The 25213-nt window shown below is 40.2% G+C and overlaps 2 protein-coding genes across 11 annotated transcripts in view; one reads left to right on the top strand and one right to left on the bottom strand.

The window, feature by feature from the left end:
* Positions 1-5737, top strand: part of RNF32 (ring finger protein 32) — a 31439-nt gene extending 25702 nt beyond the window's left edge. For all 5 annotated transcript variants that reach the window (XM_033098783.1, XM_033098780.1, XM_033098776.1 and 2 more), the window contains 2 exons: positions 2043-2210; positions 2643-5737. In XM_033098783.1, the coding sequence (XP_032954674.1) occupies positions 2043-2210; positions 2643-2894 (420 nt within the window). In that variant the 3' untranslated portion in view covers positions 2895-5737. The remainder of the gene's footprint in view (positions 1-2042; positions 2211-2642) is intronic.
* A 151-nt stretch (positions 5738-5888) lies between these two features.
* LMBR1 (limb development membrane protein 1) overlaps positions 5889-25213 on the bottom strand; it is a 98458-nt gene continuing 79133 nt past the window's right edge. For all 6 annotated transcript variants that reach the window (XM_033098770.1, XM_033098771.1, XM_033098774.1 and 3 more), the window contains 5 exons: positions 24251-24324; positions 23922-24012; positions 22348-22414; positions 10467-10628; positions 5889-7622 (listed from right to left, as the gene is read on the bottom strand). In XM_033098770.1, coding sequence (XP_032954661.1) covers positions 7537-7622; positions 10467-10628; positions 22348-22414; positions 23922-24012; positions 24251-24324 — 480 coding nt within the window. In that variant the 3' untranslated portion in view covers positions 5889-7536. The remainder of the gene's footprint in view (positions 7623-10466; positions 10629-22347; positions 22415-23921; positions 24013-24250; positions 24325-25213) is intronic.

Raw genomic sequence — 25213 nt, 5'->3', positions numbered from 1 at the left:
TATATTATTAAAATTAATTTCCCATCTTTAAAAACTTTTTAATGCAGATCCTACAAATCTTAAGAGTGCATTTTTGGCTCAGGCTACATTTCTTTTGGTCAGTGCCAATCTAGAGCAGCTCACAAGTCCTACATTTTAGAAAGTTCTAAACACAATTATACTAAAAGGGTTTTTTCCCTACGTGTATCATACACCACTTTGAGAAAATTGGGGAGGGAAAAATAATAAAATCAAATACAGTCCGATAATAAACCATTCACGTGATAATAAACATCACGCCCCAGCTCTTGCCGGTCTCAAGATTTCCTCCACAGCGAATGCTTGCCCTGCTACTCTGATAATCCAGATCTTAATTGAAATCCATGAAATTATTCTTCCTTCCCAACCCACGTGAGACTGACTTCTGGACTTTTGAAGCCTTTCGTTATCACAGCATCACTTATCAATCTAGGCATTTCTCCTAATGTGTATGTTCCCAAAAAATCGTGCACGACTTATGGAAAAATGGGAAAACCATCTGAAACCTGTACACCTGTAACCAAAACACTAACAAAAACAATAATTGTCTTCATAAAACCCTACGAAAGTTTAAGACATGTTAAATTTCTAATACATCAAAACTATAGAACTTTATTTTTTTTTAAGAACATCTTGACAGAAGGGCATATATACAAGGGTTGACGGTTCCTAATTTTGAAGATTAAAATTCACAGATATCAGGGAGAATCCCATAATAAATATGTCCAAATTAGGGCACACAGCCAAACTGAGCCTAGAAGAGACTGAAGGAAACTATGTTACACTACCGTTAGCAAGTGTTACCTTGTAATGGCACAAAAATGAACCTGCTGAGGGAAAGCACCCATGAGTCCATTATCTACATTATCTAGGCATGTTCCACCTGACCAGTCACATCGGATTAAATTCACAAATCCATACACTGTACAGCAGGAGAGCCAATAGTCAATTTGTTTCATCCTGGCAATTCTGGTTTCCTGACCACAGGAGGCGATAGCACGCCATGCCACAAGCGACCAATAATGTCCAACTAAATGATGTGTCCTAAGATCACTGGGCTTTTCTAAATCTTTTGTATCAAAAGTTAGTACTTCATAGAAAGAAATGAGCTTGGGAGAGTATTAGGGACTGCATTTCAGGGCAATTAACTTCAAAGCAAACTTTCTAAAAGTTTGAGATAAAATGTAATATGCTTTCCCCACTACGATGCTGGCAGTGAAAACAGAATTTTAAGTCCTGAAGATGTGTTCTGTAGCAAAGGGGCACACAACTGTCGATGAATTGATTGCATCAGTTTATGTAAAGAGATTTTTAAGGTCCTTAGGCAATGGGGGTTTTCAAATTATGATTTTAGAGCTCAGTGAGAAAAAGCAGGCTGGATAACTAGTTTATGAGGATGGATTTCCTTTTTGTAATGGTCACACTAAATTAATTCATAATCTGCAACCACAGTGGGCGGATGGCTGGCAAGCAGAGACATGAACCAGCTCCAGCTACCTATTGCCCGGCCGTAGCAACGATTGTCCTCCTTTTATAAAATTCTAACTCCCTTCTCCTCTCAACTTTTAACTTCAATGTATTCCTTGCTGACAACCAGGTGAACCTTTCTGGTGATCTCTCAGCATAAATTACCTGGGCATGGACCGTGTTTCCCCAAAAATAAGACCTAGCCGGACCATCAGCTCTAATGCGTCTTTTAGAGCAAAAATTATACAAAATATTATATAAGACCGGGCCTTATTTTAATATAAGACCAGGTATAACATAATATAATGCTGGGTTTTATATTAATTTTTGCTCCAAAAGATGCATTGGAGCTGATGGTCCGGCTAGGTCTTACTTTCAGGGAAACAACGGTATTAAGTAAATAGAGGTCTGTTTCCCCAAAAAGCATTGTTCAAAGGCAGAGACTGGAAGGGAGCCAGGAAAACGAGGTGGTCGGGACTCCAGAGGCGCTTGCCTCCTCCTCCCCCAAGAATGGCCCCGGTCAGCATGAAGCTCACTCCCAACTCCTGTGTCTTCAGTTCACAGAGATCAGTCACCGCATCTTGTGCTCCTTCCACACGGACGTAGAAGAGCTCTTTGCGGAAATCGACCGCTGCTTGGCCGTAAACCGCAGCGTTCTGCAGCAGCTTGAGGAACAGTGTGGCCGTGAGCTCACGGACGAGGACTGGCGGAAAATCCATATGCAGGTAGGCGTTGGTCAGTGACCTGGAGCAGCGCGGCCGCAGGGGTCTGTGGTGACGCTGGAGGGGAGGCTGAGGGACTCAGGGAGGCTGAGGGAGTCAGGGGTCCGGGGGTGCCAGGCCTGTGCTTTGTGCTGGCCCCAGCAGGAGGCCCCTTGGACCTTCCTCACCGAAGGCTCTTCAGTTGGAAATTCGGCTTTGATGATGCCATTTTGTGAACAGTGAAACACCACAGGGCAAGACGTTACTTCCCGCGTGTTACTTCCTGATGGGTTTCCTACCCTGCCCTTGCCCTAGTCTGTAGTAACTAGGGTGAGCTTTACACAACGAAACGTCTTCATCTGCACCAGATCCATCTCTTAAGTATACAGTTCTCTCTTCACCCTGGAAACTTCCTCTTAGGACGACAGTAAGAGCCTGCTCTCGTCTGTGTTGCAGGCTCTGCACCGGGAGGCCTGTGAGTGTCCCATCTGCCTGACCCCACTCTCAGGGAGCAACAGCTGCCAGCACGAGGCGTCGGCGCCAGGTGGCGGCCAGCCCTCCCGGGAGACGGTCCTCCTGTCCTGCTCACACACGTTTCACCACGAGTGTCTCCTGGCCCTGGAGGAGTTCTCTTGGGGGCACAGCTCTCCTTTCCATGTCTGTCCCGTCTGCCGCTCTTGCTACCAGAAGAAAATCCTTAAAAGTTGAACTCATGGTCGGAAGCAGTATATCATTTGGGGGAGCCTACCTTAAATGTGGACCACTTGTGGGGGTTGGGGTTAAGTACCACAGTGTAATCCGTTCTTTTAGTTCATACAGGGGAAACCCAGCTATGCTGTAAAAGCTGACAGCCCAACCAGTTTTATTTCATCTATAAAATTTCAAATTCACGCATTTTATCAGCTCAAGAAAGTGAGGAAACAATAAAATTTGGGTTTCAGAGATTCTGTAATTTACTGATTTGCTGTACTTCTCATGGACCAGTCAGGATTGCTCAGAACAGTAAATTACTCCCTTTCCTCATTGGATTAACTGGCCTATTTCCACGAAGTTCTGAATGGCAGCAGTGGGCCTGCCAGGATGGTTCAGAACGGTGTCCCAGGCTTGGCCATTGGCATGGGTACTGCACACAGCTCGTGTCTGACCAGCACACTGGTAACCTGAAAGCACTCTTCAAATGAAGCGCCTCTGAGGAGGCGGTGTACACAGGAGAGACCAGAATGCCTGTCACTTCACTCTCCAGGCAGACTGTGCAGCCAGCAGAGAAGGCTTGTGCACACTTTCAAGAGGCCATGAATGGAGACCTGTGGCATCATGTCACTGCCACTGCAGCCCCACATCCGTGATGCCCAGGACCACGTCTGTAAGCGGTGTGTTCTTTTAATAATAGCTTCCAAAGGAAAGACATCACACAGCATTTCAGCAACTGGTAAAACTCTTCCTTGGTTCTCAGCCCCACATTTGACTCTTCAGCTCCACACATCCTGACACTAAAGGTCCCTGTTTCACTTTTGTCCTCAGACACCATGGACATTGGCTGCTGCCCCCTGTGAAGGCCACTTTCTGAGCACGTTCAGAAGGCCATAATACCAAAGTCGTGTCCGAAAATGACTGGGGTTGTCTGGCTTTCCTGTGCTTACACTGGAACTTGCAAACACGTTTTCCTAATTGAATTACACAGAATAGGAAGTTAAATCACTTCTCTTGAAAGCTAGCTCCTAGTTTCTGCCCCTTCAAGGCATATAGGTCCACCACCTAGTTTTGAAATTTTGTAACCCATTTTTCAGTTTTTGCAATTTCTACTGATTTTAATTACATTTTTGCAGTGCAACAAGTAATTTGCATGACAATATATTTGCTTCAGTCGTGTTTATAATCACGTATCTTACCTGAATAATTTTCACAAGCCAAAAAATGGTCTTTGTGTTTGTTCTTCCTTCAGATTCCAAAGTCACATTTTTCAAACTGAAGTTTACCATCCGTTAGTAGGTCAGGAAACGACTCAGGGGGTTGTGTCTAGAATTTTAAAAAAATAACAACAGAACAGAAATTGCCAGCATACATCACATAGTAAAAGTAGGTACGGTTTTGTTAAATGTTGGTTTATACATATAGAAGTGTGCTGTACACTGAGTTACAATGTAAAATGTGTCTTCCTGTGGCTAAGAGCTTAAAAGTCACTGGTGTAAAGGCTCCTGTTTGTCAGGGAATCAACCCTGAGGCTGGTGTCATGTAGTCTTCCGGGAACTCTGGATAAAGCTGCCTGGACACAATTAGGTGGTCAGGCCATTCTAGGAAGAAATTAGAAGAACCAAATCTAAATAACTCAAACAACTAAACAACATACATAATTCCAATTACTGTTGCTACGTTCTTTCAGGTTGCAAGAAATCGATCTACCAATAACTCTACAGCAAAAGGAAAGAGAAAATACCCACTTCTTCCTCAGTTCTGCATGGCACCAGAATAATTATTGCCGTTTATAAAATTGAAACAGAAGTACCCTATACAGACCCTTAGACATGACAGTACTTAAGATTTTTTTTTAAAAGCACATATTTGAGTGCCTGTACACCAAAATATGAACTCACTTTTGTAAAATTTCAATTTCTAAGACATTTAAAGAGTCACACTGAAAGTATCTCATAGAAACAAACAAGACTGACAATTTTAAACAAAACACTGTAAACAAAAAACATTTTTAAAGTAACATCAAACTAGATTTTTTAAAGTTTAAAAAGTCAGCACTTCATGTGTGCTCATATTTTTTAATTACTGTAAGAATTCTGCCTTTACGCATTAGATGCTCTGCTAACTACAAAGAAAGCCACATCGGGCTTCCCAACGAAAACCCATGCTGTTGGCAAACTCAGGCTCACTGAGGACACAGCGGCAAGCGCAGGAGATGCGAGGGCCCCGGAGTCAGAACCACACAAAGGTTCCACCCCATCCACTGACCCCTTCAGTGTGATGGAGTTCACCACTCATGTGTGTAAAATGTTCACAGAAAGTCTCATATTTGAAACAGACCTATTCTGTATAGAATGCACAGAAAGCTAAGACTAAATCTAAGAAATACCTGGGAAGTCAGTAAAAACCATTTACCAATGTTATACTCTGTAAATTTGATTTTAAAATAACTTATTTCAATATTGCAGAACCAATTAATGGTGGGCCTTGGCCAGGTCCCTGTAAGAAACTGTGAGTACAGTGCCGAGCTGGGGGTGGGGGGAGCCGGGGTCCAGTGCTAGGGGCGTCACGGGCACACCCCCCAGACCCCACTCGGCACTGCGCCCTCACCAGCCACGTCTGCAGCAAAGGGAGACCCGAAAGGCGGGTGTCCTCACCAGTGTCCAGTGCCAGACCTCAGGGTGCCGCCACCCACTCCTGTTGCAGGCTCCAGTGTGTGTCCACAGACACACCTGCATGTAGGACAAGCCCCTCCCTCCAGAGAAGCTGCCTGTAAGACTGGGACACACTTGCTGTCTGTAGAGCCCCGAGTGGCTGTAACTGCGTGATTTGTATCCATAGAGGCACCTGAGCCCCCAGGTTCACACCGTCCCCCCACGTGATGCGTGTCCTCTGTTCCAACAGCGACAGAGACAACCAGCCTCAGGAACTGATAACACACATTACTGCCGACTAACCCGAGGCCTCAGGTCCGCAGACAGAAACTTCCAATGAATAGAGTAGATACAGACATTGAAAAGTTTAATACTTTACTCAGAAAAGTTCAGACATCTTACAAATACCCAGGAACACTTCCTCTGGACATGCCCTGAAATCGGTGTAACTTAAAAGTGATATTGTTGTATTTGAAGAAGTCTCTTCCACTTCCTCCCTGACCTGGTCTGCTCACAGCATGGACGGCAGGCAAGTCTCAGTGAGACACAGAGCTTGCAGCTAATGCTTACAGAGGGGCAAGTGCCCATGAAACCAGAAAACAGCCGGCTTTGTTTAGGTTCTCAGTGTGTGGACTCGATGCTGGAACAGTCCCCAACACGAGGACTAGTGGTATTTACCGGGTGCTGTGTACAATCATAAAATGTTCTTTTTTAAAAACGAAGCTGCATTTTAACAAGAGAAGCTCAGAAGGAAAGGCAGAGGCATAAACAAAGGACACGCATACTCAATGGAGCTTACAAATATACGATTCATTTTTCTTATTATTTTGGCTCTAAGTGGAAATTTTGGACATCAAGTAATGCAGCCCGTCTTTCATAAATATCTCCCTCCCAAAAAGGCTTTAAATTCAACAATTTGAGAAAAATGTTGTTTCACTCGTCTGAACACAGACTATCAATTGCCACACACGTGGATCATATGACACATCGTGCATGTAACACAGTGCATGTGGACATGTATTTACAGAGATGGGATGACTACAAATGTGTGCAAACAGCCCATCTCATGTTCCGTGTGCACAATTTTCGGTACTCTGCCACAGGATGGTCATCTTATAGTTTTTATTCAGTGGACTTAAAGTCCAGAAACCACCCCAGGATTATTTACACCTTGATAAGTGATTGATCACTGCAAAACGATTCTTGCACCAGGAATGCTGGTGCTGTGTGTCTGGGTATTAAACTGGTGACCTTCATGGTCTGGGTTAAACTGGCGTATATAATAGTGACCCCAGCTGCAGAATGGCGTGGGGTAAGGGATTCTACCACAGAGTGTGTGTGGTCTCAGAGGGGACGCAGAGGCAGAAGGAATCAAGGGATTCTGAGAAAAGGCTGAGAACTGCGAGTGCCTGTGCCTGGGCACAGTCTAGGTCCCACCTCAGCAGTGCGGCTGGGAGAGGAGATGCCGGCTCCTGCTCAGACTGCATTCCCGTGGACTCTACCCAGGCACAGGCTTCAAGGCATTTCCTGTCTTCCCAAGACTCAAAGTCCACTCAGCATCGCTCCGCAACACAAATAGAACTATGCCTTGTGCTTTTCTTTAAGGAAGTAAAAACGTGATTTGTGACCCTCACAGTTCGAACGCGCCTGCAATGAGGACGTCAGTAAGCCTCATGCTCTGCAGCGCCTTCCCTCGCACCCCAGCACCAAGGGACGCCTCGCACGCAGGCTTCTAGGTTCTGAATAACAGGCTGTCGCTTCCAGTGAATCCTTAGAAAGCCTGACGCTGGCCTTTCTGGCGTCCTCCTGGCGGGTGGGAGCAAACGTGCACAGAGGAGCGTGCCGCCGAAGGTGCCCGCATGCGGCTGGACAGCACAGGGCCCTGCGCCAGCACAGGGTGAGCGCTCGGGAAACTCTGGGAAGAGGACAGCGACGGGTCCGGCCGACTGTGGCCTGGCTGCCGCATGCCTGGGGCGCGGGAGCCCAGCTGCAGGCGGTGCTGTGTCTCACAGCGCTTTCTGATGCCCATTTGCAGAAGGCTTGCTTGTTCCTGCATCCCCTGAAGTATGTGATAAGTGGAGCTTATGAAGCCCTGCAGGAAAAGAAGTAAAGGGTGAGATATGATGGCCGCACAGTGCTGGCAAAGGGCTGGGACAGTAACAAGGTCAACTGTTAAATGCTACCGTGTGAACAGGTGCTGAACAGACCCCTTTTAGGTGAAAAGTCTCTTCTCCCCGCTGGCAACTCCTGGGGGGTGGGCGGGGGCTAAGCTGCAGGCAGCTAACACGGGGGAAGTCACGCCCTCTCTCCAATCCAGTGTGGCCCCGGCTCCAGGGCCATTCCTTCGTCACCACCCCCAGGGCCCACTGGGGCTTCTGATAAGAGGCACGTGGCCCACTGGTGCCTGATCCAAGAGCGCTCCGAGAAACCCTCCTGCAAGCTTGTTCCCATCCCAGAGTGCGCTTCCCAGGGAGCCTAACCACAGACAAGTATGATCCTACTTTGTTTTAAAACACACACGCACATATATACACACACAGGAAACGTATGAAAGACACAGCAAAATGTTAATCATGTAATTAAAGAGAAAAAGATTACGAAAAAGAGGAAGAAATGACAAAAAAAACCGGTTGAAGAGAAGTAATATTTCAGTACTCAGGAACGCTTCACAGAATAACAAGTACCATTCCCTTCCCTAAGTTACATTAAGTTCCCTCTGTGTCACACAGCAACTGTTGACCTGATGTGGCCAGTACACAGAACAATACTGCGCCCTGCTCTCGCGGGGAGAAAAGGTCGAAGACGGTTTAAGCGTCCCTGTGACTGTAAAACTCCAGGCGTCTGAGTCCGTGAGGCACAAAGGCACTCAGGGACACGTGTGTGGAAGAGAGTCTGAGGAAACAGCTTTCATGAGGCTCAGATCTTTGTGACAACTCAGAAACGTACCTGGATAAGATTATTTCCCCCTAAAATCCCAGATGTTATCTACAGTTATGCACAGTTGTTATGTACAGTTATCTACAGTTATGCAACTTTGTATCACTCTTTACCCAACATAGCACTCCTAACTGAAAATTTTCTATCACCTGCACATCTTAATGAAAAGAAAGGAAAAACTGAGCCTGTCTGTGATGGATAAATGGGAAGGAAAAACTGAATCTAACACAGAAAGCAGCTCTGGCCTAGGGATGGCAAAGCACCGAGTGCCGACAGGAACCCACACTGGTGGCTGTGAGCTACAAGAGGGGTCAGGGAGAGCAGCTGCGAGGGGACTGACACCCCAGCTGGCACAGAACCCCCTTTCGGTAGGTTATTTCTGCTGGTTCCTCCTGAAACGTGGGCGCAGCTCTGAGGAACCATGATGTCTGTCTTGTGCAGGACCGATCGCCCCCACCGCCATCCCCACAGCTACAGTGAGTATCTACCAGGTGCCAGGGACTACGGCATGGGCACTGCTACTACCAATGACACAGCAGCAGACAATACCTACAAGGAAGGGAAGAGAAGGGACGGTCACACCGTACTCACGTTATGACCCCAGTGAAACCTCAGCTTACCCCTCGTCAAGCGTACTAAAGGGGGCCTCTTCCTGTGTGTCAGGCATCACTTCCTTAGAGCAGTCCACAGAATGACAGAAACGTGGGGAAAATTCAAATCTATCGGACACTCTACACGACTGATTATCCAGTCAGGGCCGATGGCACAGGAACGCTCGGACACAGGCCTCCCCAGCCAGCCGCCATCCAGGACACCTAGCGGACGTTCCTGCGGTGCCTGGACCACCGTCTCATTTAGTGAATGCTAAGCGGGAATTGCTCTGAGATCATGGCTAACTAATGTTGCTAATATCATATCAGGTTTAAAAACGAAGTGTTAACTGGACCCCCGGCTGAGAGAAGGGTCTAGTGAGGTCTGACCAGCATCGCAGAACCAAGGCATTAAAATGCATCCATTTGGTGGTGCTTCCGCTGACATGAGACCTAGCTTTTCCCTTTCAGGCCGATATTTCATCAGTCAGCCCCTCACAGTGAATATAAAGTAAAACATGAATGAAGAGATAATCTGAAGTCCTTTTCTTTCCAAAGGTCATCCTTTCAATCATCGGGCTTGGAAAGCCTGTGGGTGCAAAGCTTTACCGCTGCTCATAAGGCTTAAGTTACGTGGACTTCCACGACTCAAGTATTCTGTTGCCTTTTAAATAAAGTAGCCAAAAGCCACAGTGGAACACGGAATGCTCACATTCAAATGATGTCCCTTCATCCATGAGCTAGTCAGGATTTTCTGCAATAAATCGCTGCCTTTCTTGTCTTTTATTATAAAATATAAAAGTACACTGCCCAAACCCAAAAGGGTTTATAGAGCACGATAGTTTCCATTGTCCTAGTATTCCTAAAATGTAAGGCTGAAATATGTTAGTGCTAATGCTATAGTGAGCATGAAAATACACTCCTAGGTTACAATTGTCCCCTTTATACTTCAGCCAAGCTCCAGAGCTCTTAATGCTATCACAAAGCATGGGACTCATGGAATACATGTCCTATTAATGCCAAGAATACGAATATTTTATCCTGAATTATTATTTAGCTTACTGAAGAGAATTATGGGTCAGCCTGATACTTGTAAAATCTAAGCCTCAAAAAAATCCCTAACTGAAAAACAGTAAGAGGTATCATTCCCAAAACTAAGCCTTCAGCACACTCTCACACTCATCTCACTGTGACTACCGTTAACGTAATAATAAAAGAGCTATTTTCTGAGCCTTTCCGATGTCCCAGGACAATGCCCGGGCCCTTACAAGAATTATCTCAGTTAATATTCACAACCATCCTAAAAATAAGAAGGATGAGGAAGAGGTCATTTACACAAGAGCACAAACAACAAGCAGGGTCAATTAGTAGAAGAGGAGACAGTGTCCATCCCCCCGAGGATGGATTACCTAAGGCCTTGAACAGCTCTTCTCGGACGGCAGACGTGAATTTTCTGACCAGACACAGTGTTGTCCCAACGGCGAAAAGCAAATTATAGGACAAGACAATATAGAAATTTCCCAGCCAGTTAAACCTTCCAAAGTCTCCAAGGAGATCAAATCTAGTGATTCCTGTTAAAAACAAACAGAACAGCCCTTAATAAAATCAGGTATGATGGCTGTATACATATATGTTACAAAATAAAGTGCAAAGCAGATCAAATTCCATGGATTTCTCTCTTCTGTCAGTGAGAATCCCAGTTTGAAGTACATCATGGCTATTGTGTGGAATGACCTACGGGAACAGCTGGCCCTAACCTATCCACTTATCCACTTGCCACAGTCACTTGGAAGTGAGGAGCCATGAGGCTGAATGATTCTTGCCAGTCACTCAGAATTTACACTCTTGTGGACAAGAAGCCCACTGTGCTGCTCATGTGCGGAGGCCGGATGTGTGCTCAGCTGAAATCAGAAACTAGAGTCATGATGGAAAAGACACCTGACAAACCCGCACACCTCCGCCACCACGTGTCCCCTCTCTCCCTGCAGGTCCTGGTTCCAAAGTCACCTCCTAACGAGGGCACCTATTTACCCCACGGAAAACAGCTGGCCTGTCCATGGCCAGATTATGGCTCTTCACAGCACACAGTACCTGAGGTGTTTGCTTTCCTGTCTGGCTTACTTTTTGCCTAGGTTCCCACTAGAATGTGAGTTCCACGAGGGCAGGGACTGTGTCTTTTCCCCTCCTCTGATCCCAATGCCTGCGTATACTCACACTCATTACATAAATGAGTAAACAAACAGTGAGTCTTTTCCAGAAACAAAGTTATTAGTGTGAATCGGATGCTACAGGCTGTGGAATAAAGTGACAGAGCTGGAAACGCAGTGTGTTTATGTCATATATGCACTGGAGTTACTGTAATTCACCTACACACATTAAAAAAACAAGTCCTCTTATTTAAAAAAAAAATTTAAATAGTCATTCTATTCAATGAACGTGTGCCCAAAGCCCAGTACTTACTGAAAAGAGTATGTGAGTGGTTGGATCTTTCTGACCACTGGTATATTGTGGACATTTTTCAAGGAAGAAATCGAAGAGCTACACAGGGCCATAAAAATTTTTACCCAGAAAGGACTGTAAAAACAAAACCATGGACTTTCCTTTTATGGGTGGTCTAAGGATTTCAAGGATAATTTTGACTTAAGTGAACTTCACCCTACCAGCCAGCTTTGAACTTAACTCTCATCAGCATCCATGCAATCCTGTCCCCTGCTGGAGCGACAGACTCCACAAAAACAGCTATGGAGGCAACAGGAAAACCTTCACATCCAAACAGTGTCAGAAGGATGGAAGGTTTCTTTGTAGCCACATCTACCCAGGGCCGATGGATTTGAATTTGAGAGACAATAATCTACCACAACCTTTTAAAGGGACAGAGGATTAATGGAAACACACAATGAAATCTCTTTCCAAAGAAGGCAGAGGGCCCGACCACAGCAGGCTGCATGGTGCAGCTCACACGGCATGAGATCACGGTGGCCATGGCGGCCGTGGATTCTCAGATGCCTTGACAAAACTTTACTTGTTACAAGAAATATGTATCTAGTGATACATTTTATTTTCCAATAAAATGCCATCTATTTCACCTAGGAAGCCATCTTTAGACAATATGTAGTCCTTACAGAACCAACCTCATTGCTTTTGGCCTGGGGTCCCAGACAAGTGGTTTATTTGATCATTAGGCCCAGAGACTCCTCTGAGAATCTGGTGAGAGGCACGGCTCTTTCACAGGAAAAGCACACATCTGCACACACAGAGAACTGTGTATATCATGAAGCTGGTTTATGTAGGCACCCAGAGGCCACAGAACAAAAATCCTTGCCCAGATGCCCCATAGGTCTTATCTGGTCTAAAATGTTTGATCATACTCCACCATCAGCAAAAACAAAATTAGAGCACATATACCCAACATATGTGTGTTTGGTTATCTATCAACTACATATGTACTATTCACTGACAGATACATTATAAACAGACAAAAACTTTAAATCAGAATTACAGCAATAAAGATAAATGCAAGTTTTAACAGTTTTTTCATGCAGTCCAATGACTCTGTGAATTCATGGGATACACACTCCACTGGTGAAACCACTGGTACATGCTGAATTCAGCTACCACCCGAACGTGGCCCATGTACAAGCTGGGGCCGCACTAGCACACATGCGAGTGAGGTCCGGGGCCCAATGCACCAGCATAGGAAGAACGGCAGATGCGGTACAAACGATGGAAAAGTGTTCTCGCTAGAACTTCTTCATGGACTCAACTTGGTATCTCGAGAGTCAGGATCAAGACCAAAGATGAAACACCAGGCAAAGAACAATGTCTGCTGTTCGATGCTTTGGCCCCACATTGATTTCACATTCAACCTCACATTGATTTCACACAGGAATCCGTGCTGCTGCAGTGGACTCAGGCACAATACAAGCTGTTAGGTTATAGGGACTAGTTCTAAAGGCATTATTTCAAATTTAACATTTTAAAAATCTAACTAATATTGACTAACTAAAAGATTACTCTGCACAACACACACTGCTCTTCAATTCTGAAAATTCTGTAAGAGTAGACAGCAAGAAACCTTAAACTAACATTTCTCTAAACTTCTGAGAGGTTTTTGTCACAGCAATAATTAAATTGTAAAATGTACTTTTTTATTGAAAGTATCAACACTTAAGAAAAAGTAACAATTCTTAAAGTTTAACTTAAAAACACTTATTATACAAATGTATAATACATCAAAATCTCTTTCTGGAGAAAGGTATACAAGTTTTAAGGTAGCAAAATTTAAAATACTACTAACTGTAAGAAAATTCATTATCAAATGTGGTTAATCTACCTCTCCCAGTCAAATATTGAAATGCTTATTCCCACTTAGAAGTGCATTTCTTTAAAAGATAAGTAAAACATGTACCAAGTAAGAAGCTTAGTGCGTTAAGCAGGGGATAAGCATAAGGCCACATTATCTGGATTATCTGTCAATAAACTACTCTTCACGACAAACCACACATCAGCTCTCCCCACTAGGATTCAGTTGAAAATGTTTTATGCACAATTCCTTGAATAAAGACCCTTTTCTATTCATACCTTATAAAAGAACTAAGGTACAAAACAAAACCTCATTTCAAGAAAGAGCTGGTTACTCCACCTGCAACATGAGTCAACAGAATTTACGTTCGTTAGCCCACCTGAGTCAACTCCAACTTTTAGCAAGCATATTCATGTTCCTTAACTAGCAAGAAGTTGAGAGAGAGTTTATAAATGACATGCTAAAGGGCTCATTAAAGTAACTTCATCATTAAATGATGTTTCCTGGCGTATCACTCAAAGGGCTGACGTCGCTATCCATGGTTTTACTCTAAGACTGCCAAAAAGAACACATACATCTTGTTACAAAAAAAACAAATTTAGAGATTAAATGTACTTCAATGAAACATTGGGATTAACACATTTCTACCCACTCTAGACTCTCACTATGGTTAGTTTAAATTTTCTTGACTAGGTTTTCAAATTCCTTCCTCTAAACCAGACTTCTGAAATAAATTACCCTGACATACTGTCAAAAAATAAATGCGACTTAAAGAAACAGTTAAACTCTACAATCATTTTAAACATCATTAATTTCAGGATTAATGTAAATAGGCTCATTGCCAATTATACAATTTGTTCAAAAACAAAGTCATTCTAAAACTATAGAGGTTCTACTTTGGGGGTAGAATGAAAGATGACGCTGTTGCAGCAAAGACTTTACCTTTTGACCAGCCTTACTATGCAAGTAGATTTTCATTAAATTACATCAATTAGAAATATGTTTATTAATTTCATGTTCCAGCCAACATGGAGTAAAAGAGACCAGATGTTCCCTCACACATGAAGTTCTGGGGAACTCAAAGTTATACACAGATTTTTTTGACTGTGTGGGGGAGTCGGTGCTCCTAAACCCGGCGTTATTCAAGGGTCAACTGTATTTCACAAGCTACAGGAAAGATTGAACTTAAGTAGCAATATGGAAGAAATAAAACAGACCCGAGTTGATCTACAAAGAAAAATTACGACATAAGATATTAAACACACCACATGGGATTAATAACAGATTAGATACTGCAAAAGAAGAGATTAGTGGACTTGAAGATATCAATAGAAACTATTCAAAATGAAACAGAGAAAGCAAAACAGACAAAAAAATGAATAGAGTATTAGTGAAATGTGAATTAATTTCAAATTGCTAGTGTGCTTGTGGTGAGAGTTCCTGAAGAACAGGAAAGTGAGAATGGGAAAAAAACATATTTGAAGAAGTAATGGTTGGACGTCTTCCAAATTTGGTGAAAACTATATACCTAGAGATAAAAGAAACTCAACGAATTCAATGAACAAGATTCTGAAGAAAACTATACCAAGGCATATCATAATCAAACTGCTTAAAACCAATAAGAAAATTTTAGAAGCAGTCAAATTTTAAAAAGGATAAATTACATAGAAAAGAAAAAAGATAATGAACACCGAAGATTTCTTGTCAAAAACTATGCAAATAAGACAGTTAAGTAACATCTTTAAAATACTGAAGAAAAAATAACTCAATCTAAAATTCTATACCCAGTGAAAACATCCAAAAAAAAAAAAAGGCAAAATAAAGACATTTCACACATTGAGAAAACTGAAAGAATCCATCACTAGTAGACCTGAATTACAAGGACTGTTAAAGAAAGTGTTCCCGGCAGAAGGAAAATGATGTTAAAAGGAAATCTGGATCTACACAAAGAAATGAAAAGCAACAGAAATGATTGCTATGTGAGCAAACTTAAAAGATATTTTAGTTTGAAACCTCTTTAAAAGATCATTGTTTAAAGCAAAATAAAAACAATGTATTATGGGGTTTATAACATGTAAAGTAAAATGTATGACAATAGCACAAAGGATGGCAGTGAAAAAACAAAAGTACAGTTGACCCTCAAATAACATGGGCTTGAACTGCACAGGTCCACTTATATACAGATTTTTTTCAATAAATACCTGTACTGTCTTCGATCTGCAGTTTGAGGTCCATGGATGCAGAGAGCCAACTGTATGCATTGACCTATGACATTTTATATCAGGGACTTAAGCGTCTGCTGATTTTGGTATCTGTGGGAGGTCCTGGAGCCAATCCCCACCAAGGGACAACAAAATTTGGGGGGATTCAAAAGTTATTCGTGGATTTTTGACTGTGCAGTGCTTCAACCTCCCTAACCCCCACGTTGTTGAAGGGTCAAATGTATATTGTTGTGAGGTTCTTATACTGAGTGCTATAATATCACTTCAAGGTAGATTGTGATTAAGTTAAAAATGTATACTATAAACCCTTAAACAACTATTCAAATAACACAACACAGAGTTATACATAGCAAATAGGCCAGCAAAGGAGATAAAGTAACATCATTTTTTTAAAATGCAATTTATCCATGGAATGCAGCTAAAGAGGAAAAAGGGAACAGAGGAGAGATGGGTCAAATAGAAAATAAATAACAATATGGCAGATTCAAAATATCATATCAATAATCACATTCAACGTAAATAGTCTACATCCAAATTCAAAGACAAAGATTGATAGAATGGATAAAAAAGCAAGACCCAACTATACAGTATCTAGCAAAAACAGAAAAAGAAACTATTTAAATATAAAGACACAAACAGGTTGAAAGTATAAGAATTTAAAAAAAAGTATACTATGTTAAACCTAATCTAAAAAAGCTAAAATGGCTATATTAATGTCACACAAAGTAGATTTCAGAGCAGAGAATGTTAGCAGCAATAAAGAATGTCACTATCGTTATCATAATTATAAAGGACATAACAACCCTAAATATTTATGTATCTAATACCAGAGCTTCAAAATACATGAAGCAAAAACTGACAGGACTGTAGGAAAAACAAATCAACAATCATAGGTTTCAAAACCCTTCTCTCAATAATTGATAAAACAAGCAGGTAGAAAATCAGTAAAAATAAAGAGAACTTGAGTCACATTATCAACTAAATTGGCCTGATACTTATAGAACACTCTACCCGATCAGTAGCAAAATACACTTTCTTTTCAAGTGCACACAGAAGAAATATATAGACCATATTCTGGGCCATAAAGCAAGTGTCAATAAATTTAAAATGATTCAAGTCATACAAAGTATATTTCCATACCACAATGGTATTAAATTTGAAATCAATAACAGACAAATCTTCCTGGAACATCCCAAACATTTCGAAACTAAATAAAATACTTCTGAATAATCCAGAGTCAAAGAAGTAACAACAAGGTAAGTAAGTCAAAGGTATTTTTAACTGAATGAAAATGAAAACACTTTATATCCAAATTTGGGGGATGCATTCAAAACAGGACTTAGAGGGAAATTGACAGGGTTAAAATGCCAATATTAGAAAAGAAAAAAGATCTCAAATCAGGGAGTTCAACTTCAATTTCAAGAAAACAGGAAAGTAAGAGAAAATGACCCTCAAAGTAAGTAATAAAGCAAATCAATGAAATAGAAAATATAAAAAGGATAGAGAAAACTATATGAAACCTAAAACTGGTCTTATGAGAAGATTAATAAAAATCAATAAACCTCTAGCTGTATGTTCAGAGAAAAAGAGAGAAGACACAAATTGTCACGAGAGAGGTGGGATCACAGCACTGCACCCGTACATCTACTTACACTAAACGGGGAGTAAGTTTATGCCAACGAACCTGGGCCAACAGGCCCAGATGGCTTCACTGATCAACTACATCAAACATTAAAGGAAGAAAAACCAATGCTTGAAAAACTCACTGTCTTGGTCCGTTGGGGCTGCTATAACAGAGTATCATAAACTGGATGGCTTGTTAACAACACACAGTTATTTCTCACCATTCTGGGAGCTGGAAGTCCAAGATCAAGACTAAGGCAGATCTGGTGTCTGGAGAGGGTGTGCTTCCTGGTTTATAGATGGCTGCCTTTACAGTGTATCCTCGCAACGCCAAAAGGGCAAGGGAGCTCCCTGGGGCCTCCTTTCATAAGGGCACTAATCCCATTCCTGAGGGCTCCACCCTCATGACCTAACCACCTCCCAAAGGCCAGACCCCAAACACCATCACACTGGGGATTCGGGTTCAGCATATGAATGGGGGCGGGAGGGACACAAACATTTGGTCTATAACATTCATCTAGAAAATTGAGAAGAAGAAATACTTCTGGATGCTTTCAATGAAAGTAGCATTACTCACATATCAAACCAGAAAAAAACATATTAAGAAAAGAGAACCACAGATCAGTATACTCCTAAACACAAGTGCAAAACCCCTCAGCAAAATTTTATCAAATTGGACCCAACAATATAAAAAAAGGATAATATGTCACAGCCAAGTGGGGTTTGTCCCAGGAGTGCAAGATTGGTTTAACATTCAAGAATGACTCAATGTAATTCTGCACGTTAAGAATAAAAAAGAAAAGAGACTTGATTGTGTCAATAGATGCAGAAAAAACATTTAACAAAAGTCCAGCATCCATTCCTGATTAAAAAAACAAACTCCAGCAAAGTAGGAAAAGAAGGAAATTTCCTCAGCCAGGTAACAGGCATCTACCAAACAAGCGAACAGAAACTACAGCTAACGTGGGTTACCAGTCAAAGACAGTGCATCCCACCAGCAGAGGAAACGGGTCCAGAACGTCGCTCGCACTATTCTGCTCAGCAGGGTGCTGGGGGCGCCGGTTCACCCGTTCCGTCTGAGCTGACTACGTACAGATGTCTTACTAACACTCTCAGCCATGTTGGGGGGTCTTGATTCCTAGTACAAATTAGACCCTTACCATAGGTTGCTTTCTAGTTTTAATTGTAACATTTTAATTGTTAATATTTTAAAAATTCCATCTTAAGGCTCCTTCCAGCTAAATGATCCTAACTGGAATTATTTTCATCTGAAAAATATTTTATGACAAACTACAATTTAAGGTATTTGAATGTATGTCATCAGATAGCTCAGTTATTTAGACACGTGTGGCTGTGACCTTTTCTCAGGCAAGATTATAAGCCTGAACAGGAACAGTGTCAGAAAACAGAGACATTGAGACAAGGCATTGGGGGGTGAGTGCCAGTCACTCTCTAAGCTCTCAGACACTGGATCAGAGTACTTTTCCTTTATTAAAAATCCTAACTGGGGGCAGCCAGTTAGCTCAGTTGGTTAGAGCATGGCGCTCTTAACAAGGTTGCCAGTTCGATCCCCACATGGGCCACTGTGAGCTGAGCCCTCCACAACTAGACTGAAACAACTACTTGACTTGGAGCTGATGGGTCCTAGAAAAACACACTTAAATAAATAAAAGTTTTTTAAAAAAAATCCTAACTAGCTATACAAATTTACTGTTCGGACGAGAACATTAGTAATCAATCAAAAGTTAATTAGTATCACTCATTTACTACTTTCTGCAAAGCAACTGAACATAATTAAGTCGTATACAAATTTTTGCTGAAAAATTTTCACTGTGGGGTTTGGAATTATTTCTACATCAAAATTATAGTTAGGGATATATATATATTATGATTTATACTTCTATTTCACATCTGTCATTTCTAACCATCATTTATTTCTGTTGGACTCTCAGAACTAGAGAGGGAAAGCCCAGGGTAAAGATGAGTAGTATATTTATAAATAATAAAAATCTCTCCAAAAAGGATAGGATTTTAAAAAGGGTTCCTTCATCAAGGAACAAAAGAGAATAATCCATTTTATCTCCTGCAAGATGATGGACTATATGGGACCCAGATGAGAAATATGTGATACTACAAATAAATTCAAGCTGATTTGAAAGGGTGTTTTTGTTTTGATATCATAAGTATGTCATTTTTTTAAATCTGCATTTGGGCCTTGAATAATGTACAAGTCACAGAAAGAACTTCAGGATGAAAAAATTACTATAAAAATAATTTTAAAATAGTAATTAATAAAAGTACTGCAAAGTCTGTTGGTTGCATTCGAGAAAATTTTCTAGTTAAAGGATATTTCAAATATAGAACACAAAAAATGTCAATCTCTCGGTTTTTGGATGAAGCATAATAAAGAACACGTCGGCAATTGGACAAAATCTGTTCTTACAAAATTCATTGCTAACTTTAAAATATCTGACTATAGAAAAGTTTGGGCATCTACAGATCATTTATTAGGCTTGACCCTGTTCCACTGTCACCTTTGTTTGCAAACTATCTCCTCCAATCACCTTGAGAGTCTATTAAACCAAATAGTAACTCGTTTACTAAAAATATGGACATCACATCCCCCCAAATGTTGGACTCCTCAAAACTGAAGTCTAAACAGGCAGCAAACAATGTTTTGGAAATCATCCACTGGCATGGATGGCATTGATTTGAAAAGGCTTTAAAGAGTTTCAATAAAAATGTCAAGCACAGATTCTTTGCCTTTCCTATAAATAACAAAACTGTCATCTATATTAATTATATTTGATTAAAAATACATGGCCAAAATTTTTCTCACAAACTTTCACAGCAAGTGATATGCATATAAAATCTACTTAGTGTACAAAATTTTCCACATTCAAATATAAGAAGGTATTCCAAAGGGATTCTTTAATAAATATGTCATATCACACCAGCATTTAAATCTAAAGCTATAGTTTATGCCTATCATGCAGGAATAGTATCAGTTGGCAAATTAAAGAAGAAAAAAAAACCCTCACAGAACACCAAATTAATTATTTTATACAGGATTTAACATAGTTTCAATCTACAATTAAAGTTATAATCATCACTAAAAAATTATTAAAATAGGAGAAAAGCTGTGTGTGTACAGGGCAATTCAGAGCATCCTGGTTACTTCATTTCCCATTTAACTGTAAGTGATGCGATGCCACGGCGGAGTTCACAGGAGCAAATGAGAGTGCCCTATGGGTCAGGATTTCCTTGTGAGAGGCAATGAGAAGAGAGGAGAATTCCACAGCCTGGAATGTGGTTGTTACACACATCTTCTATTCTAGTCTTATAAGCTTTGCAGCTAGTAAATCAAAATCCCGTTATACAGTAGGATAATATTCATGACCATTCTCTACATTTTTTATTCTTAAAATCAAAGACTCAATTCTAAAGGGTTAATAGAGGAATTACAAAGTAACTCTCTAGTTTGCATTTCCCATCATACGAAAATAAAGCTTTTTCTTTTAGTCTAGAAATTTGCTTTTTTTACTACTGTGAAAAGCCTCTATGAATCTGTTTAACGTATTTACTTCTTTTCATCTATTCAGTGCCACTGGGCATAACGCGTACTGCAGTGCGTGTGGGTATTCTGCAAAGCACCACATGATTCACTGTACCCGAGCATACCCCATTAATCCTGTTTGGACAGCTGGGGCCAGGCATCTGCTAGTGCCATTTTAATTGTTCCATCTTTCTTCTTCTTCTTTTTATTTATCTCTATGGCAAACTACTCAGGAATTTAATTTGTTGATCTTCAAAAAGCAAATTTTGCCATTAAACTGTTTTCTTTGTATTAAAACTATACTCAGCATATAATTTTCTTCCATAAAAATCAGTATGTATTACTATTAACACTTAACCTTCAATAACAGTGCAGTGAGTTTCATAAATGACAAAATGGTAGGGTGGCTGTAATATCACAGGAATTATTTGTTGGACTTCATAATACACACGATAAGATTCAGCTACAAATCAAGTTACTAAAGTGCTTATGTTTGGTATTTTCAAGGTTAGCATGCCATTAGGCAGGTGTCAGAACACTAAAAATTCTATAAAGCAACCATAAAAGAAATAGGAAATGAATGAGCTTCGTTTTAGTCTGTGGAGAAGGGTCCCTTTTACATTTATACCTAGACTTCACTTTTTATTAAAACGTACAATTCCTTGTAAGAATTACAAAGCTAAGTATAAAGCTTATGCTTTCTCGGCACAGCCCGAACCCCTCATGGCCAACAAGTCCTGAATAAATAATGGAGGTAAGAGCTAGAACAGAAGCAACTCAGAGTTCCGAGTCATTTGTCAGGAGCTGAGGCCATACGATGGGATTTTTCTCATCGTTTGTGAACACTCAAGTCAAAACCCAAGTCTAGAAAACCGAACAGAACTGCCTAATGGAAACTGTCTGAAATAATATTTATTCAAGAACTGAGCGTACGGTCTGCAACAGAGCTTCATAAAAGGTAAGGAGGTCAAATGAAGATGCATTCAGCTACTCAGGGACCAAGTGGAAATGTCTTACTTTCGAAAGAAGATCAAAATTCTCTGGGAAGTGAAAAATGAAGGAAATGTTATGAATGACAGGCAAAGTAAAATCCTAAAGATGAAAGGATGTCCTTTAAATCTGTGTGCTCTCACATATGTCACTCTTTCAAGTCGGTTCCAGGGGCACAAAGCAGCTTAAAACCTGTTTCACAGATTTTCAATTTTGTAAACCACAAATTACAAGTTTTTAAAAATATTTCGTGTAAGAAAAATTAATTTAATATTTTCTAATCATTAAACATTCTTTTAAAACTCAGTTTCCTACTAGCTTAACTCAAAAGCTTAACTACTCAGTAAAAAAACAAAGTCCACTGTTTAGAGAAGAAATGTTTTTCGGTATTTAAAAAAAACTAAATGATCTTTATTTGATAAAAGTATTTGCTTGGTATAGCTCTGCATGTAAATGAAGTATAAAAGTAAAGGTATCAAACAATGTGGGAGGAAATATATTCAAAGGATGATCTTTTAGAAACTGCACGTTAAGGAAGAAGTATAGAAAAGGTATTTTTAAAAGGTATGGCCTTTGAATGAAAATGTTACACTCACCCAGTGTTCTTGACATCACAGGCAGAGCAGAGCTCAGGACCAAGATTGACACACAGTTCCCAATGATCTGTCAAGAGAAGTCAGAAAAACACTGGGCAGTTAAGCAGGAGGATGAAAAATAAAACCCACTCCCCTTCTGGGAAGCTACTGAACATTCCAGTTACCTATTGGGCTGTGTGCTAACTTCTTAATCACACTATTCAATATAGAATTTACAAAGAACAAGAAACTTGGTCTACAAATGTTTCAAGTTATATCTGTAAGTTCTAGATATTTACAGAGCCTGGCACAAATATAGTTACAGAACACTTAAATTACTTTTTTGTGCTTGCTTCGGCAGCACATGTACTAAAATTACACCTCAGACAATGCATTTTACATTATTGATTGAGGTTGCCAATTTCAAAAGGGTTTGCCTGTCAAGTAAAAAAGAATTAATACATTTAATACTTCTGACTCTATTTTTAAAGCCAAGTACTGCTCAAGATTTATATAAGATCTACGTCTAATATTAATATGTTTAACTATTATAAGATTTAATACCAGAAAGCTAGAAATCCAAAACAGCTAAATTCTAGTAATTCATTTTCGATGTATCGTATGCTTATCCTTTTTTTTTAAATTAAATTTATTGGGGTGACAATGGTTAGTACAATTCCATAGGTTTCAAGTGTACATTTCTATAATACATCATTCATATATCACACTGTGTTTGCTCACCACTCAGAGTTAAGTTCTCCTTCCATCACCAGCTTATTCTTTCATAATAAATATGAGGAGCTGAAAATACTGATTAACATGTAAGGTCCTTAAACTAGATTCTAAGTATCTCAAGAAGTCACAGCATTTTAGATAGATTAGATAGATTAGATAGATAGATAGATAGATAGATAGATAGATAGATAGATAGATAGATATAGATATAGGTATAGATACTATGCAGACGATAGATTGATCGATACATAGAAAATAACTTCTCTCTTTGAAAACAAGATGACAATACCGAGTATGTAATACAAAGAAAGGAACCCAACAGCTCTTCCGAGTTCTTCTCCACTGTCAGCCTGTGGGGACGGTCTACAAAGCTGCGCCACTATAAAGATAACAGCCTTTGTCACTCAGAAGCCAAGGACATACTGTAGAAAGTCCAATCAGCCTCAGACTACATGTTTCTGAATAGAGAGCTCTTCCGCCTTGCTTTAATTTCTCAGATTTGAAATACTTTGCCTCTACTGCTTGTAGCCACAAAGTTGTTCGGATTGCAGACAAGCTCCCTGAAGTACGTTCCACACAGCCACAGTCACTCATTAGCAACGCGTTTTCTTTAGAGGAAAAAGAGTCCTTTCAGGAGCCTTCCACAGCTAGCCAACAAGCCCTGCGCCCTCGGCATTTACAAGTGAATGGACGCCTTCCAAAAGCAACACAGCACATCCTTTTCCCACTCCTTAAGCGTTTTGAAAATCTTCCCGTCTGTGTTTACACAACTTACAAACAAATACCTATCACTGCAAGGGAACCATTCAGGGTGATTACCAACTAAAACAGTCCACAGTTTGTCTGAGACGTCACCTCACCTTTGTCATGGTTGTGTCATCCTTCTTGGGAATAAAGTCTCCAAAAACTCGGAGGCTATAGAAACCGACCACAGAGGACGCCATGAGATAGCTGGGAGAGTCAAGGAAAAACTCTTCACAGAATGCAGGTTTCTTACGTTCTCAGGAGTCTCCACAAGTGTTAAGGCCCAAAGGAAACTCCAAACACAGCAAAACCGAAGCCCCTTGGCGTGCCTACAGAACAACGACTTGTTTTTTTCTTCCAGGCAAGTGTCTTGATAAATGACCACTGTCCCAGAAAACTGGACAGAAAACTTAACAAACAGAACGTTTGGTTAAAGAAAGGATACAAAATCAAAATGATTTCAAGAGCAGCTCCCACAAATCCAAAAGCAGAAAGAGAAGCATTTCCTATTCCAGGGCCCTGGAAAAAAAAGAAACAACACTTTTCAGAATTCAATGACACTATTATATTTGGTTTCCCTAACACTGGTGTTTCATAAATATAGGACAGTTGAAATCAGGAATGTTTAATATCCTAGAATAACATCTAGACTTTCAAAGGACAATAAAACATGACATTAGACAGTTAGCATCAACTAATTCAACCATATGTTGACAATTTTAACAAGCTCAAAAGATTGCACATTTATCTCAAATTTAAGTTACTTATAAAAATGATATGATTATGCTTACTGTGAAATTCTGAATATTCTTGGAAAAAAAGTTTTTTAAATATAATAGTACAATAGGAATAAAATACGTAATTATCTGAACCCTGAGGCAACATATAAAAATTATGCAATTAAAGTATGTCAAAAGTAAGCTAAGCACAGAAAGAAAGTAAACATGCATATCCTGTTTCTATACTTGAAAGGTTCCTTTCCCCAAATCTTCCTTGGGAATTCAGAGTTTTAAAAGATATAAATCATGAACCCAGAATTTTAAAATGTAATGCTATAAATTTTTTTCCTGACCATTATACCTATTCTCAAAACCTATCTTTATCTAGAACATATACAAACAAACACAAAGAAAAAGTAACATTTATTAGTGAGACCAGACTGGCAAAAAAAATTATTTCTTAACTGAAGTAGGAACAATATTTTCAAAGCTTACTAATTAAAGGAACTATCTGAATATAAACGACTATTTTACTATCAGCTTCAATTGCATCTAACAAAAATACCAGGATAATTTAGAATGTATAGTCATACTAAGAAAAAATAAACCAATAAATAATATTATTCATTTTTATATATTTCAATTTAGGCATAAAGAAGGAAGATTACCATGGAAATTTCACATATAAA

The sequence above is a fragment of the Rhinolophus ferrumequinum genome, chromosome 26 (assembly GCF_004115265.2).
Source record: "Rhinolophus ferrumequinum isolate MPI-CBG mRhiFer1 chromosome 26, mRhiFer1_v1.p, whole genome shotgun sequence".
Taxonomy (NCBI): Eukaryota; Metazoa; Chordata; class Mammalia; order Chiroptera; family Rhinolophidae; genus Rhinolophus; species Rhinolophus ferrumequinum.
The sequence above is the reverse complement of the archived record's forward strand: the minus strand, read 5'-3'. Positions and strand labels throughout refer to the sequence as shown.